This window comes from Aquarana catesbeiana, linkage group LG06 (genome assembly GCF_042186555.1).
Source record: "Aquarana catesbeiana isolate 2022-GZ linkage group LG06, ASM4218655v1, whole genome shotgun sequence".
Classification (NCBI taxonomy): domain Eukaryota; kingdom Metazoa; phylum Chordata; class Amphibia; order Anura; family Ranidae; genus Aquarana; species Aquarana catesbeiana.
In genome coordinates this window covers 309,851,905-309,869,002 of record NC_133329.1, presented here as the reverse complement: position 1 = coordinate 309,869,002, position 17,098 = coordinate 309,851,905, and the positions used below count along the sequence as shown (strand labels likewise).

At 40.0% G+C, this 17,098-nt stretch overlaps 1 protein-coding gene across 1 annotated transcript in view; it reads right to left on the bottom strand.

Moving 5' to 3' along the window:
- Window positions 1-468: 468 nt before the first annotated feature.
- Window positions 469-17,098, bottom strand: part of COL6A3 (collagen type VI alpha 3 chain) — a 165,410-nt gene continuing 148,780 nt past the window's right edge. Inside the window, exons 45-46 of the mRNA XM_073633641.1 lie at window positions 4,278-4,451; window positions 469-1,444 (exon numbers count right to left, since the gene is read on the bottom strand). Coding sequence (XP_073489742.1) covers window positions 1,404-1,444; window positions 4,278-4,451 — 215 coding nt within the window. The 3' untranslated portion in view covers window positions 469-1,403. The remainder of the gene's footprint in view (window positions 1,445-4,277; window positions 4,452-17,098) is intronic.

Below are 17,098 nucleotides of genomic sequence, written 5' to 3'. Positions count from 1 at the left end.
TTCAGTTCCAGAAAAAAAGTAGAACATGCTGCATTTTTCCTGCACTGGACTGTACTGGAATGCAGTAAAACGCATCAAAAACACATCAAAAACACACGGGAACACATCAAAAATACATCAAAACACACTGGACCCCAGTATAGTGAAAATACAACAGGAAAAAAGAAGAAAAAAAAGCACACGGGATGCATCCGAAAACACGTAAAAAAGCGCCAAAAACGCGTTAAACCGTGCATGCAGAAATGCATCTGGAACGGATCTGGAGTGCGTTTTTGTGGTGTGAACTGGCCCAGTATATAATTGCATGGGGGTCTTAGGTAGCAGATGCTTACTAGTAGCTTTAGAAACTTCCTCTACTATAGAGGAGAAAAAAGAGAAAATCATTAGATGAAAATCTCTGAGGCCTTACACGCCTTCAAAAAGGTAAAAGCACCATCACTTTTTAACAAGAAATAATGACACAAAGTGTTAAACACCTCTTCATTCTTTATTAGACATTCTTTGTATCCTCTCCCTTCTTTAAAAAAATAAAAACATACCAAAGACAAGAAAAGCCCCGCTCCCAAATTTATACCAAAATTTCCCAACCCCAAAGTTTATAAACACAAATAACAATAAGATCCAAAAAATATTGTATTCTTCTGCTCAGACTGCAATAATTGCAGCTTAAGTGGTAAAACCTAAAGCTTTTAACCCATGTGCAGCCAGAGGGGCCTGGAAAACCCTGCTTTGCAATACTTTACAGGCTCCTGATAGCGGAAAAAGGGGTTAGTATCTGTCAATTACCGAGGGACCTGCTGCTCAAGAAATCATGACACAAGTACCTGCAGTGCCCTCGTTGAAAATGGAATGTGGGGCTTCGCATCATCATAGCTGTATTGGTAACTGTTGCATACATGGACTCACAGTTAGTTGTCAGAGGCGCTGGATGTAGTGAAAAGCTCTACGGCAGATAAAGGATTACAAATCTACTGGATAGTGGAAATATAAGAAGGGAGGACTGGGATGAAGCAGGTGTTGCTGAGAGGGTCAGCATCCCTCTGTGGTAGACTCTAGTGCTGGGACCTCTGACACTAAAAACATAACCTAACAAGCACCAGCTTTTAATGTATGTAAGTCCAAAGTGCCAAGAAACCCTTTTAGAACTGTAGTGAACGGAACAGAATTGGCCTCCAGGCCATAATTGTGGGGCTTGTGTCACTTGGGATTGCTACAGCAATGAAAGGGTTAATGCTTTTCTTGGCACAACCTGCAGCAAGTCCACAGAAGAAATAGCACCATATTGATTAACCTTGTAAGTCTCCCTCCCACTTGTGGAGTGGCAGGCTAGCAAGGGGACAGGGTGAGAGGAAGGGCAGTGCATCCTGGGTTGTCTCCACTTGAGTGGTAAGAGTTGGGCTCCATTATGTTCCAATTGCTGAGACTACTCCGGAATTCAGAGGTGCTGTGGATGAAATATGGGAAATAAAGTAAATTTATTTGTAGAAAGTTCAGCAATAAAACATAAAGGGAGTGTTTTGAACTGTTGTCTAAAGCAGAGTTCTCTTTTTTGTTTTTGATAGAGTAAGGAAGGGTCAAAATCCCTGTCAGGTTTTTATTGCTGTCTGTGTCACCGCTGGGGAGATTCACCATTTGCATTTGTCCTGGTGACTAAATGTAATGCAACATGAGGTAAGGAGAAATCTTCATATTGCACCCTCTAGAAAGTTAGTTTAGGTTTGTTAGTGTAGGTCTTTTAGGACAGGCAAAACATAGTTAGCTCATGGCTAAGCCTGAGCTGTGTAATCTGGGTCAGGGTTTAGTGACTCAGGGCTGGTTGACTCATCCTGGTAGCTTTGGGACATTGGAGAATGTTCTAGACATAGTAGGTGGGGGTTAGGAGGGGCTGCTTGGAAAATTTTGGAGGCCCTCAGCCAATCCCCAGTAAAGGGCTGACAGAGGGCTGGGCATCTCATAAATAGGCATGAGTCCACACCTAACGACTGCCCACACCTAACAACTGTACTTTTCGTTTCTCCATCAGATCACCCCCCACAGTTATTACCTTTTTGTATACTTGACCCTCCCTCCTAGATTGTAAGCTCTAACGAGCAGGGCCCTATTGTATCAAAGTGTATTGCAACTGTACTGTCTGCTCTCATGTTGTAAAGCGCTGCACAAACGGTTGGTGCTATATAAATCCTGAATAATAATAATAATGAGTAATGCCAGGGGGGGCAGTCGATGGAGATGGAGTGCTGAGGAGTCTGTCGGTGACCCTTGAGGGTGCCCCCTAGTCTGGTGGGGGTGGCCTCAGACCTGGGGCTTGGGTGCTGGAAGATTCCGACCAAAACACATGGAGGAAACCCTTCCTGGAGGCACAGGAGCAAGGAGAGAGGACAGTGGGAGCAGGTCAGCAGATCTGGGCGATCTCCTGAGAGTCAGCTGGGTAGGCTGGTGAGTGTCAGTCTGGAGGACTGTGGGGAGAAGTTAGCCTGGAGAGCTAGTGAAAGGGACCGGTGCAGCCAGGTGAGCTGGCAGTGCCTGAAGAGGTGGTGCTGGAATAAATAGCCACAGGAGTGATGCAAGCTGAACACTGAAATTCTGAAAAACTAAGGGGCCTTGGATTCCTGCCTGTAATGGGCCATTGCTTCATCTGACTGAGTGACTGTCAGGTATTCACAGTGTTCCGGCTAGGTGCTGCAAGCAAGTGTGTGCTGGAGGAAGAAGAGGTGCAGTATATAGAGACTGTATATAGGAAGAGTTGTCCCTAAAGTTATTGTTGAAGTCAAACGGGCATCCCATAACCTCCCATCCCTATCCAAGTTATTACCCTCAATAAAACAAAAAAAAAACTGAGTCACAGACTGTTCTCTGACTCAAGTGTGCCTGTGAAGATTTGGTGTGCCTGGCTGTGATTGTGTCTGTTCTGGTGTCAAGTGCTTATGAGGGAATCTACCTTACTTAGGAGAGATTGTGCCTGTTGTGTGTTCAGGACATGAAGTGAAGGGAAGTTTCCCCAGTGAGACACAGGTGGCAAAAAACTGCACAGGGATTCAACCAATTTTTACTATTGGACTGAATGGAAAGCTATCTATGAGTGGAGGAGGCAGCCTTTTCATTCCTCCTCCCATCCTCCATTCATAAATCATTTTATGTTGATGGAAGCCATAGTACAGCTTCTATGAGTAGAGGAGGTGGGAGGAAAGTGCGATCATAGTCAGCTGACATGTATGACATGACAGTGCTCTTGATGAGTGCCTATGACATGTATGATATGACAGCGCTCTTGATGAGTGCCTATGACATGTTTTTTTTTTTCTCTAAGAAACCTCTATGGCACCAGAAGATTATGGTGGTGGGATAGGAAGGGATCAGAGTATAGGAGATTTCAACGGAAGCCAGGAGCACAAGGGACACATTGCATTGACCCTTGTGCTAATTTTTTAAAACATTTTATAACTAAACTTTAAAACCAAGCTTTAAAACTAGTACTATTCAAGCTTAATAAATTGGATTTCTAGGATATGTTATAGAATCCAAAATTCTAAGTGCAATTTTAAATGACTTCAGCTCATAAAACAGAAGATATCATTACACGCTTTCCTGTAGATATAAAATATATAAATTTAAGTTCCTTGTTTGAGCAGATTCTTGTATTTCAAAGTCTTGGTGTTTCAATATTCTCTGATGTTTCCTTCTATGCCCATATGGTGATGAACACAAGCTAAATATTAAAGTAGAACTATAGGCAAAACTTTTTTTTCTTTTGGATAGAGTAAAGAAGGGTTATAACCCCTATCAGTTTTTTTTCCATCTTTGTCCCATTGGGGAGATTTACTTTCACTTTCTGTCCCTTAGCCAAAATAGGAAGTGAGAGGAAATTCCTGGGAATTAGGGGAATCCATTGGGACCCTCCAAGTCATTAGAACCAGTGTTTCTGCTTCTATTTCCCCTCTACGGGGAACAGGAGCAGAGGTAACAATAAAAATTTAACAGGTGTCCTAAACCCTACTCTACTCTATCCAGAACTAAAAAAAGTTTTGCCTTTAGTTACACTTTATATGCCCAAGTTACTATTCAAATATGTCTTTTCCCTGAATTCTTCACTCTGAGTGCACACTTCAGTCTCTCGCTCTCTCTCTTTCTGTGCTCTTCTTCTTCTAAGCAGTAGAAATTAGTCCCATAACTTTTTTTTTTATATTATAACTAAATATATTTAACATTTACATTGACTATATCTGCTTCCCCCTAAAATTGTTCTGCATGATTCTTATCTGCATGTTTCGATTACTCACCTGTAATACAAATCTTTTCACATTCTTTCTGTGTGCTGAACCTGTTCTCATTTCCTCCGCAGCCACCGTACCAGAATCGGGCGCAGGTCTTGGTTTCTGTATCATAGTACCATTGTAAGATAAACTCCCTGCAGGTGCCTTCCTCCTTCTGCAGCTTACATGCCTCGGAGCCCACTGGGCAAAAAAAAACAAAACATTTAGTAAGAAGAAACAAGTGATTTTATAAGATACACATGTAATCCACACAATCATTATTTTACATGGCAAAGCTAGTCTTTAGCAGGTATGGTTGTGAATATCATACTGCTAAACATTTAAAGATACTTTGTATGCTCTTTTTATCCTTTCTGTGAACTTTTTATTTCTGTAACTGGTAAAACTATGTGGTTAATGTTGCTGCATGAATCACAGCGAAATCAATTTCCCATAGTGACTTCTAGATCCTTAAAAATGACACTAACATATCTTATTAATGCTAGTCAGCTGCATTTTGGTACAAATGAAAAGATCCAAAGTTAAAGGGAAACAGTCACCATGTAATAACCTTGAAACTTAAATTTTTAATTGTTTAATTGTATTTTCTTCCTGTCAGGGTGAAAGTGCCAATCTGCAGCACTTTCCTATCTTCTGCCTTAGCTCATAGCATATAACAGACACTTAAAGTAATATTAAAGGTTTTAAAATAATAAACATGTCATACTTACCTGTTCTGTGCAATGGTTTTGCACAGAGCACTCCTGATCCTCTTCTTCTCAGGTCCCCACCAGTGCTTCTGACTCCTCCCCCCTGTGGAGTGCCCCCATAGCAAGCTGCTTGCTATGGGGGCACTTGTGCATACTCTCTCCCGAGTCCTGCTCTGTGTGCCCATAAAACAACATAGAGCATGGCTCAGTCCCACCCCTTGCTCCCTCCTCAGTGGCTGTGATTTACAGCAGAGGGAGCCAATGGCTCTTGCTGCTGTATCTGAGTCAATGAGAAGCAAGAGAGCCTTGGTTCCCATGCACATCGCTAGATCGTGATTGAGCTCAGGTATGTATTTCAGCAAGGTAAAAAGCCCGTCTTTACAACCACTTTAAAAATACTTTCATATAAAAATGTATAACAATTGTAATACATGACAAAAAAAGATTGGCTTTGTGAAATGACTGTTTGGCCCTCCTCCTGCAGCCTACCTGGAGAGATTGTTCTTTACCATCCCTGAGCTCAAGACAGAACAGCCTCCATGGGCTGACATTTTTTTCTCTGGTGGCAAGAGAATTCCAGGAGGGAATACACCAAAAAACAAAATAAAACAATTTACAAGTGGACATTCAGATTTTTACAAATGCTAATTCCTGATTTGTTCTTTTATTGTAAAGTGAATATCCTTTTTTTTCTTTTTGAATTACAATGTTTTCTCTGGCAGGAAGAGAACAGAATTAAATAATAGCATGCATACACTACCTGAGAAATACCACTGCCCTACTACAAAAATGTAAAGGCCTATTTAATGAATTTTGGGTCAATGACATCAGTTTGGCAGCAGTTTGAGATGTTTGTGAGATCATACATGATCTTCGTTTGACTTGCATCTGACTTGCTTCAAGTGGGTTTTGCATTACAATAGATTTGTATGGGAATGGAAAACTCACTTGCCACAAACAAAAGCCCGTCCACACAGGCCCTAAAGCCACGTACACACAGGCGGACTTTTCGACCGGACTGGTCCGACAGACTTTCCGACAGACTTTCAACGGACTTTTGACGGACTTCCGACTAACTTTTTAACGAACGGACTTGCCTACACATGATCACACCAAAGTCCGACGGATTCGTACGTGATGACATACACCGGACTAAAATATGGAAGTTGATAGCCAGTAGCCAATAGCTGCCCTAGCGTCGGTTTTTGTCCGTCGGACTAGCATACAGACGAGCAGATTTCGGAGTTACGACGTAAAGATTTGAAGCATGTTCCAAATCTAAAGTCCGTCAGATTTTCAACTGGAAAAGTCCGCTGAAGGTCTGATGTAGTAAAGTGAATTTTCTTGCTTTTATGGTGAATTGCATATTTTGCTCTGGCAGGAAGAGAATAAAAGTGAATAACAACATTCAAACTATCTCCGGTGAACAAGGCTGTGCTCTTATAACAATTTGTAGAGATTCAATAAATTACAAATACCAATTCCTGTCTGGTTCTGTTTACAGTAAAATGAATGATCTTGCTTCAGTTGTGACAAGTGTTTTGTACTCTGACAGAAAGAGAATACAAGTGAATAACTTTCAATGTTTTAATCCCAACGCACACATTCCTCTAGAAATGGCTCTGAATATAAATGGATGCTGTAGCGACCAACGGCTGGAACCCTGGCAAGTCAAAGAAAATAGATGTCATCAGCACATCAAGGATCTCCAGAGTAGGTCCAGAGCTCTAATCGGTGATCGCACTGTTACATCAGATTGCAACATTTCAGAGCCATGCAGGACCCCTTCACAGTGCCAGTACAAGGTCCTCTAGAGCCCAGGGCGTACATGCCAAAATATCGCCCCCCCCCAAGATGTATGATTATGTGTCAGCAAAACCCCCCCAAAAATTAAGCACTAAGCTGCATGCTCCCCCTAAGCATAAATCCCCCCTTCCACCCAGTACAAATTCACGCAATTCTTTGTCCCACCCCCCCAGCTCAAATCCTCTCTCTCCCCATATGCCCTCAGCACAAATCCCCCCCAAAAAAACTTCCCCTCCTAGCATAAATCCTCCACCCCTCAAATTTCTCCTCCGAGCACAAAACCTCTCCCCCCATTCCAAATCCCCTCCCCCTGGCACAAATACCCCCAATCATCCCTACTTGCATAAATCCCTTCCCCATAAAAAATTCTGATCTTAGGACAAATCCCCCCTTCCTACCATATTACCTTTTCTAACACAAACCCCCCAAATCCCCCTCCTAGCGCAAATCCTCTTCCAACACATATACCTCCAAATCACCGCTCCTAGCACACCAACCCAAATTTACCCTCCTAGAACAATTCTTACCCCCCTACCACCCTCCCCCAAATTCCCCCTTCCAACACAAATCCCCCCCCAATCTGTTTGTGGTGTCCCCTATCCCACATGATACCACAGTGCCCAGTGCAGCCACCCCTCCTGTCCACTCCTTGTCCTGGCCCTGCCCCTTCATCAGGCAGGTGACTAATGTCACCTACCTAATGAAGTTGTCCTGCATGGCTCTGAAAGGTTGCAATCTGCTGTAACAATGTGATCACTGATTAAAGCTCTGGACCTACTCTGGAGATCCTTGGTGTGCTGTTGACATCTGATTTACAAGTGAATAACAACACACATTCCATCCCTGAGGAATACGGCGGTGCTATTATAGCAATTTAAAGCGGAGTTTCACCCAAGAATGGAACTTCCGCTTTAAGGGAGGTGACCCCTTGACATGCCATATTTGTCATTTTTTGTCTGTTTTTAGAGGGGCCCTGCTCCCACTTCCTCCTGGCGCACCCCGACACCGGAAGGGAGATCACCTCTCCCCCCTCCCTTTCGGCAATCATCTGGGACACGGCTCCCATGTGCACAGTGGCTGCCCGGCTGTGAAGCCACAGCTGGGCACCCACAGTTACAATGTTGGTGCCACAGAGAGGAGGGGGAGACGAGCGGGGCTTCGTTCCCCCGCATCGCTGGACTTCGTTCCCCCGCATCGCTGGACTCTGGGACAGGTAAGGGTCCGATTATTAAAAGTCAGCAGCTACAGTATTTGTAGCTGCTGACGTTTATTTATTTTTTTAAGCAGAACTCCGCTTTAACAGTGGAGATTCAGAATATAACAGATGGTAATCCTGACTGCTTTTTACGGTAAAGTTAATTCCAAAAAACTGAAAAACTAGTCTATCTACTATGCACCTTTGGAATAAGGTTCAGGGAATGACGTTCATAAAACTGAAATACATCTTGAAAAAAAAAAGATTTTTTACAACATAGAAGGCTTGCCAGTTTTAAGTACCCTGATTCTGAATTCAGCTACTATAAGATATTATTTATATCATTTATAAGTGAAGCCATCTTTTTAGCACAACGCATTCATTTAATCTATTAAATGGTTTAAATTCAACTCCTGTAATGCAATTATATTACAAAATTGCTAAATACATTTTTAAATAGCTTTTGTAAAGCAGTCAACTCGCCGCGTTTCACAATCAGCAGCTTCTGAGGATAGTACGATACAGCGAGCCCCATACAGGAGTTGCTGTCAAACAGTACAAGGAGGGCTGGAGTATGGGCATGTCAGCCAATTATGCTAGAGACTGATTACGGGACTGAAGTCTTACTGTGCTTTTGCATGGTGTCCTACTCTTTCTCATGAGAAATGAAATGCACATGTCTGCCATCACTACCACAGGCTTGAACCCATGGATAGCACTGACAGATAAGAGGTTGAAGCTTCAGAGGGCATAGGAGCCTGTCAGAATGACTAGAAAGTTCCACTTCACTTACATGAAAGTAAAATAAAAGCATTATTTAAAAAGCACTGTCCTTTTTCGAGCCAAACATACACTTCAAGTGAGTTAGTGCTATTTTAGAACTTCAAATAGATTGTCCTCCACTTGAAAATTTACGCCCCCCTCTGTAGTCTTTATTACGCCACATGTGTAGGCTTTACAAAAAGTTAGGTTTCTCACGCACCACTTGAGATATCTTGATAAGCTGCAAATGCATGTATATTGGACACGATCCACTAAATGTCAAACCGTGGCTGGCCATAGATCAAATTGAAATTAAAACCATATGTACTTAGATCAGCCTGAAATGACATCAGCCCCATTTGGTGCGTTTCCCACGCTGATTGGTTGCTCCGTTTCTTTTTTTTTTTTAATCTGCGTTGAATTTATAGGCCTCTGCTTGTTATCTGAGCATCCTTCATGTGTATCCAAAGCCCTAAATAGGAAATAGCTATTGCAGCCACTCCCGCAGGGAATTCTGGGTAAACTCAAATGAATTGTGGCGCAGCCATCTTTATGCGTAATAAACCAAATGTATAGGTTTAATCTGACACAGATGTGTAATAATCTGGAAATCTGTAGTCATTCAGCCTTGTACTTAAGAACCCTACAAAAGATTAAATTAGATCCTAAAGCCCTCATTATGGAATACTGGGTAAAACAATAGAAGGCTTGCATCTGTTGTGTATTTATAGCTGGAGGCTTATGTACGCCTTATAAGCAGCTTTTAAAAATAAAATAAAGATGGCAGAAGAAATGCTATGGTATATGGCAAATGCTTTCATTTTCTCCACATGTATTCAATTCTTAAAATAGTGGCATTTAAGTGAGTCTACACCTAAGAACAAAAACTTCATATAGACAGCTTACTGGGGCCTAGATGTGGTGACTGCAGTTTTTTATTGTCTTTTTTTTCAATTATGTTTACTTGATAATCCTGTCAGTAAATCATTTCCTATCTTAGATTGACAAAACTCACTCTCTGTACTGTACCTATGGGGGAGCAGCATTGTCATCCTATGACATGACTACAGAACATCTTCCCTCTTCTCATTTCCATACCATAGAGGGAGGTTTTCTGTAGTCCACACAGCTGAATGAGGCAGAGATGATAACAGTGCTTGGGATAAGACTGCAGATTGCAGGATAGCACTGAATTTCTGGTAGAATCACCAAGACTTTTATTTTGCAAGCACTTTACCTTGTACGTTCACCCAGGTAAAGGGTTTTTATGCATGTCTTTTAAAAATACTAACATATTTTTTTTTACTAGAGTATTTTGTAAATGTATAGATGAGAAAACAAAGAGTCAAAGGTTAATGGTTGTCATTAAATTATTGTACATATCAGTATACCTAAACCAGATGGCTGAAGGATGAATTGTGGGGTTAATTTTGGGCAATACATGAATTCTCTAAATACTTCTCTGTTATATCTAACAGAAGAACAATTTTAATTGCTGATGTCTCTAGTGCAGTAGAGGGAAATTAAAGAAAAAAAATCTGACTACTAAAAATAACAAGACTCCTTTGATCAAGATATCCAATATGCCTACAATCCGAACTTAACTTTTATAATTGGCAAAACTTTTTTTTTTGTGGATAGAGTGGAGAGAGATTAGAACCCCTGTCAGTTTTTATTGTTGTCTGTTCCCCCCGTTAAGGTGGTTCACTGTCTCTATTAGTCCTGTTTACCTTTATCATTGAAAGTGACAGTAAAAGAAATCCCACATTTTGGGTTGTCCCCAGAGAAGTAAGAGGGGAAATGTTGCAATGGGGACACTAATTCTAGTGACCTGGAGGAATCCAAGGAATTCCCTTAATTTGCAGGAATTTCCTCTCACTTCCTGTGAAGAGAAGTGAAGAGAAATCTCTGCAATGGGCCACAGATTGTGAAAAAAAAAAAAAAACTTACAGGGATTATTACCCTCATTTACTCTATCTACAATGTAAAAAAAAATGTGCCTATAGTTCTACTTTAAATTTTCAAATTGCATTTAAGGGAAACTATTTCCTATTTTCAGGAACTCATAATTTGATTAATTATAGTTTATGTTATAATAATTTTTACACTTCTTTAGGATTTCTGTACTATATTCCCAATATTGTATTAGATATGCAGATTTGTAGATTAACCCTTTATTTCTATTTCACTCTAATCACATATTAAACGAGCAAGAAGGCATAAGCATTGTGCAGCAGTAATAAGCAGGATACACAGCCTGCATATGTAATTATCATTTTTAGCCTCCATGATCAAATAATAGGATGCGTTGATAAGATTCACATTAATCACATTTTAAAAACGTAACATACTATAATTTCTCTTTAAGATATTTCTTTAGGCATTTAAACACTATCCTGCGTGTAGTGTTGTTGTATATGTTTATGTAGTGATATTAGTTGTTCACAACATTGTTGTAAGATAGGAAAGCAGCTGTTTGGCTTTTTATTCTGCAGTTTAAGCACAAATTATTTTTACACAAGGCCAAATGTAGCCTAAGAATTTTCTTGAAGTGGAAAAAAATAAAATTGTTGTTAGCTGTGATTGCTGTGTGTGACCCCAGTGAAACGTTATTCCATGCTTTGAGTTCAGTTGAGGAGATCTAACCGAGCCTCTCTCAACCTGTTTTTATAACAGAAGGACCCTTTAAATAATTTTGAAACCTCAGGGAACCTCTGCTAAAACCACTTCACCAGGAGTCAGTGGGAAGAATGCCCCTTACATTGGAGGCACTTGGGAACAATGACCTTCTTACAGTGGTGATCAGAATGTCCCCATTAAAGATATTAAAAAAGCTAATTGGCATAATGCTGCTGCCTGTACCAAATGGAACTGGCTCCCAAACTAGGCACCATCAGGTGGGGGTGGGGGTGTCTATCAGCCACAGCTCAGGGAACCCCTAGCAAACTCTTGAGGAATCCTAGGGTACCACAGAATCCTGGATGAGAATGGCTTGTTTGACCCATAATTCTATGCATTGTTGCTTTCTGCATCTCCACCAAATAGACTTCCCACCTCTGGGACATGAAGTATAGGCAAATCATGCGAATTGGGAAACAGCAAGAAATAACTGACAAGGGTTCCAAACCTTCCCCTCTAAAAGAAAAAAAGGTTTTCTTATTAATGTTTGGCCATGCTTGGACTTTTACTGCAGCAGGATGTGCATGACTATATTAATTGCTAAATGGAACTGTTCACAATAATGTATTTATATATTTAATTATTTATTATCAAGCAATGTTTAGATATTAAGCTTTTCCCAATAAAAATAGACTGTTTATAATTTCAAACCATCACTTTCTGAAATGTATTTTTTAGAGTTTATGGATTGGATTGGGTAATAAACATTTTTATGATGTTTTTACTGTGCCTGCAGCCAAAAGGAAGTAGACTTCGATAAACATAACCAGAAAATAAATCTGGATCTTTTCTGACTGAAATAGTAAAAAATTCAGAAACTAAAAACAAAACAACTGTTTCAAAACAGTAGTTACTTTCTAGAGACCAAGTGGTTTAATTTGAAACAGTTTATTGAAAATAGTACAAGATTATTGTATCAAACTCTAGAGTATGATACATTTAATTTCTGTACTATTATCAATAAACTGTTTCAAGTTAAACCTTTTGGTCCCTAGAAGGTAACTACTGTTTTGAGATCTTTTTTAGTCTCTGAATTTTTTTACTCTAGCATTGTTGGGTAATGGGCACTGCACCTTAGGACCCCAAGTGGTAAATCCGTGCACTTGTGGTGGTATTTATAGGGGACTAGAAGCCCCATTTTCAGTTTCTTCTGGACCCCAGTTTTTTTATTACGTTTTTGTGATATCTTTTCCTACTGAGTCTCACCAAATTTTCCAAATGGTAAAGAGGCAACTGGGCTGACTTACAAAACAAGAACAGAGATGGAGCAACTGCCATTAAGTGTAAGGTTTCAAATGCAGGAAAAGCTCTGCTTTTGTTCTGTTTTCTGTCCTCCGGTTTATGTAAATAAGCTCCAGAGATACTTTTTGCATACTCAAGAGCTTTACGTGATAATAAATTATGTACCACTGATGGAACACACAACGGACCAGAAATTAAGCAGGCCTTACTTTTTTTTCTATAGTCAACTGCATGTTACCTTGTACAAAGCACAATTGGTAGGCATTTCCATTTATGCATCTCTGTACACCATCCAGGACAGAAAAAATTATCCAGGCACCCAAAAACCTACAAAGCCGTATGAAAAGTGCATGAGCCTCATAACAAGGTTCCATATTTATATGTTTCTATGAATTATTTATTTATAACATGGATTTTTTTTTTAATTCAAGAGGTGGCTAGCATGCATTTAACAGAACCTATCTTGAATAGTGGGTGCCTGCAAAAAATGTTCAGTCCCTTGAAGGATTTTGGCAGAACATATGATACAGAAAGGTGTATTTTTATGGTTAATAAATGAAAACATGTATTAATGGTGTATTAAGGGGCCAGAGGGTTAAAGGTCCATAAAAAATGATTGTGGAAAGCCATTTAAAATAACTTTACCAGAACACAGTGTCCTAAGAAGGGCTACAGTACTACCAATAGAAATACAGTAAGGATGTGCCGAAGCATGGAAAGGAAGCAGAAAAGACTGTACAACCCCTAATACTGGCACTTTCTTATGAGCAGAGTTGCACAGAGATTTGTACTGGACTGTTACAATTTTATGCTTCTAAAATGATTACTCAGTAAAACTACATGCTAAAGTTGCACAAAAGGGGTTCCAGGCTGGAACTGAAAGAGGCCCTAGTACTTATAATATACAAAATTTATAAAAGGCATCAATATTTGTTAAGCTTCATAAAGCTAAATTGCATATGTATTGAAGTTAATGTCACTTCAACTCAATACTGGCAATCAAGAGCACAAAATGACTGTGGTTAGTGCTCTTGCCTTGCACTTTTCATTCCTAAGTGGCAATACCAACTGGGATATTATCTGTATACACTTAGAAGGTTCTCCCTGTGTCTGGTTGGGTTGATTATTCCAGTATATTCTAATAATCCAAAACATATTGATAGGTTAATTGGTTCTTTCCTTTTTTGCTCCATGCATGTGATCATGGTATGAATATTAAAAGTGGAAGTATAGCCAAATGTAGCTTCAGTGAGCTAACTCACCACCTGGGATAGTATCTGTTAGAGAATTTCTAATGAACATTGTCCCATGTCATGCAGTCAACTGGAACCTGTAGAAATCTTCTTTGCAGTGATGTCCTGTCTTCTTCCTGTCTCTTAACTTCTAACGCTGCCAGAGTTAATAATTTCAGGTCTGCTTTTGAAGCTGCTGTGAAAAAGTTCCTGATGATGAGGACACGTCCCCTCCTCTCTCCTCCTTCACAGAGAAAAGTTATTTTATTGCTTTTACTGCCTGTAACATGATTTGTGAATGGGGAGAGTCTGATGAGTCACAGGATCCACTTCTCCATTCACAGATCATATTACAGACAGGAAAAGTAATTATAAAATATTTCTTAATGGTGGAGGAGGGTGGAAGTGTTGGGTTCTCATCTGGAACTTTTTCACAACAGCTTCACAGTAGACCTAAAGATATTGACTCCTATAGCACTGGAAGTTAAGAGACAGGAAGAGGATGGGGTATCCCTGCAGAGAAGACGATTTCTACAGGATACTTCTACCTGCATGACAGGGGACATTAATCATTACAGATACGTTAGCTCACTGAAGCTGTAAAGAATATATATATTTTTTTAATGGCTAAACTTCAGCTTCAAATTGTGATCTCCTTCAGAGAGCAGAAGGTAATGTGACCCATGCAGGTTCCATGCACTCTGTAAAGTGTTGGCACAATTTAAGGTAGCATCAAATTAGGCTGCTACAATAGCTGTTCTGGAAAAAAACATCTGAGCTATTAGATTGTTACTCAGGCTGGCACCAACAAGAATTATATTAGACTAGTAACAAACAGATACAGCAAACTAAAAGGCACATATGACAAAGCAGAACTGGAATACAAAACTATCATGAAGGAAACAAAATCTCCTATAACAAAGCTGAAGCACAACCAGAGAAGCACAATCACATATGATGAAGATGGAAAACAATGCCAAACCCAAAAACAAAGAGATACATTATATATATATATATATATATATATATATATATATATATATATATATATCTAGATATATAGATATATATCTAGATATATATATATATATATATATAGTATTTAAAGACACACACAACCATTCTAAAATATATACTGTATATATACTGTATATATTTATATATAGGATGAAACGTATAATACAATGCAGGAGAAAAAGACAACGCAAGACAATTAATAATTAATAAAGATGGAAAACAATGCTACAATGCTGAAAATAAAAACAAAGAAACATCATATATATATTATATATATAATATTATATATATAAATATATACAGTATCTCACAAAAGTGAGTACACACCTCACATTTTTGTAAATATTTTATTATATCTTTTCATGTGACAACACTGAAGAAATTACACTTTGCTACAATGTGAAGTAGTGAGTGTACAGCTTTTATAACTGTGTAAATTTGCTGTCCCCTCAAACTAACGTAACACACAGCAATTAATGTCTAAACTGCTAGTAGCAAAAGTGAGTACACCGCTAAGTGAAAATATCCAAATTGGGCCCAATTAGCCATTTTTCCTCCCCTGTGTCATGTGACTCGTTCATTTTACAAGGTCTCAGATGTGAATCGAGAGCAGGTATATTGAATTTGTTATTATGGCTTTCACTCTCTCATACTGGTCACTGGAAGTTCAACATGGCACCTCATGGCAAAGAACTTTCAGAGTATCTGAAAAAAAAAATTGTTGCTCTACATAAAGATGGCCTAGGCTATAAGAAGACTGCCAAGACCCTGAAACTGAGCTGCAGCATGGTGGTCAAGACCATACATCGGTTTAACAGAACAGGTTCCACTCAGAACAGGCCTCGCCATGGTCAACCAAAGAAGTTGAGTGCACGTGCTCAGCGTCATATCCAGAGGTTGTTTTTGGGAAATAGACGTATGAGTGCTGCCAGATTTCTGCAGAGGTTGAAGGGGTGGGTGATCAGCCTGTCAGTGCTCAGACTATACGCCGCACACTGCATCAAATTTGTCTGCATGGCTGTCATCCCAGAAGGAAGCCTCTTCTAAAGATAATGCACAAGAAAGCCCGCAAACAGTTTGCTGAAGACAAGCAGACTAAGGACATGGATTACTGGAACAATGTCTTATGATCTAATGAGACCAAGATAAACTTGTTTGGTTCAGATGGTGTCAAGAGTGTGTGGCAGCAACCAGGTGAGGAGTACAAAGACAAGTGTGTCTTGCCTACAATCAAGCATGGTGGTGGGAGTGTCATTGTCTAGGGCTGCATGAGTGCTGCTGGCGCTGGAGAGCTGCAGTTCATTGAGGGAACCATGAATGCCAACCTGTACTGTGTCATACTGAAGCAGAGTATGATCCCCTCCCTTTGGACACTGGGACACAGGGCAGTATTCCAACATAATAAAGACCCCAAACACACCTCCATGACCACTGCCTTGCTAAAGAAGCTGAGGGTAAAGGTGATGGACTGGCCAAGCATGTCTCCAGACCTAAACGCTATTGAGCATCTGTGGGGCATCCTCAAACGGAAGGTGGAGGTGCGCAAGGTCTCTAACATCCACCAGCTCTGTGTTGTCGTCATGGAGGAGTGGAAGAGGACTCCAGTGGGAACCTGTGAAGCTCTGGTGAACTCCATGCCCAAGAGGGTTAAGGCAGTGCTGGAAAATAATGGTGGCCACACAAAATATTGACACTTTGGGCCCAGTTTGGACATTTTCACTTAGGGGTGTACTCACTTTTGTTACCAGTGGTTTAGACCTTAATGGCTGTGTGTTGAGTTATTTTGAGGGGACAGCAAACGTACACTGTTATACAAGCTGTACACTCACTACTTTACAATGTAGCAAAGTGTCATTTCTTCAGTGCTGTCACATGAAAAGATATAATAAAATAATTACAGAAATGTGAGGGTTGTACTCACTTTTGTGAGATAATATATATAGTATTTGAAGACACACACACAATAATTCTATATATACTGTATATATTTATATATAGTATGAAATGAAACATATAATACAATGCAGGAGACTAAGACAACGCAAAACAATGATTAAAGGGATTGTAAAGGATCATTTTTTATTTTTTAAAAATAACAAACATGTCATACTTACCTCCACTGTGCAGCTTGTTTTGCACAGAGTTGCCCCGATCCTCCTGTTCTGGGGTCCCACGGCGGCTCTCTCGGTTCCTCCCCACAATACC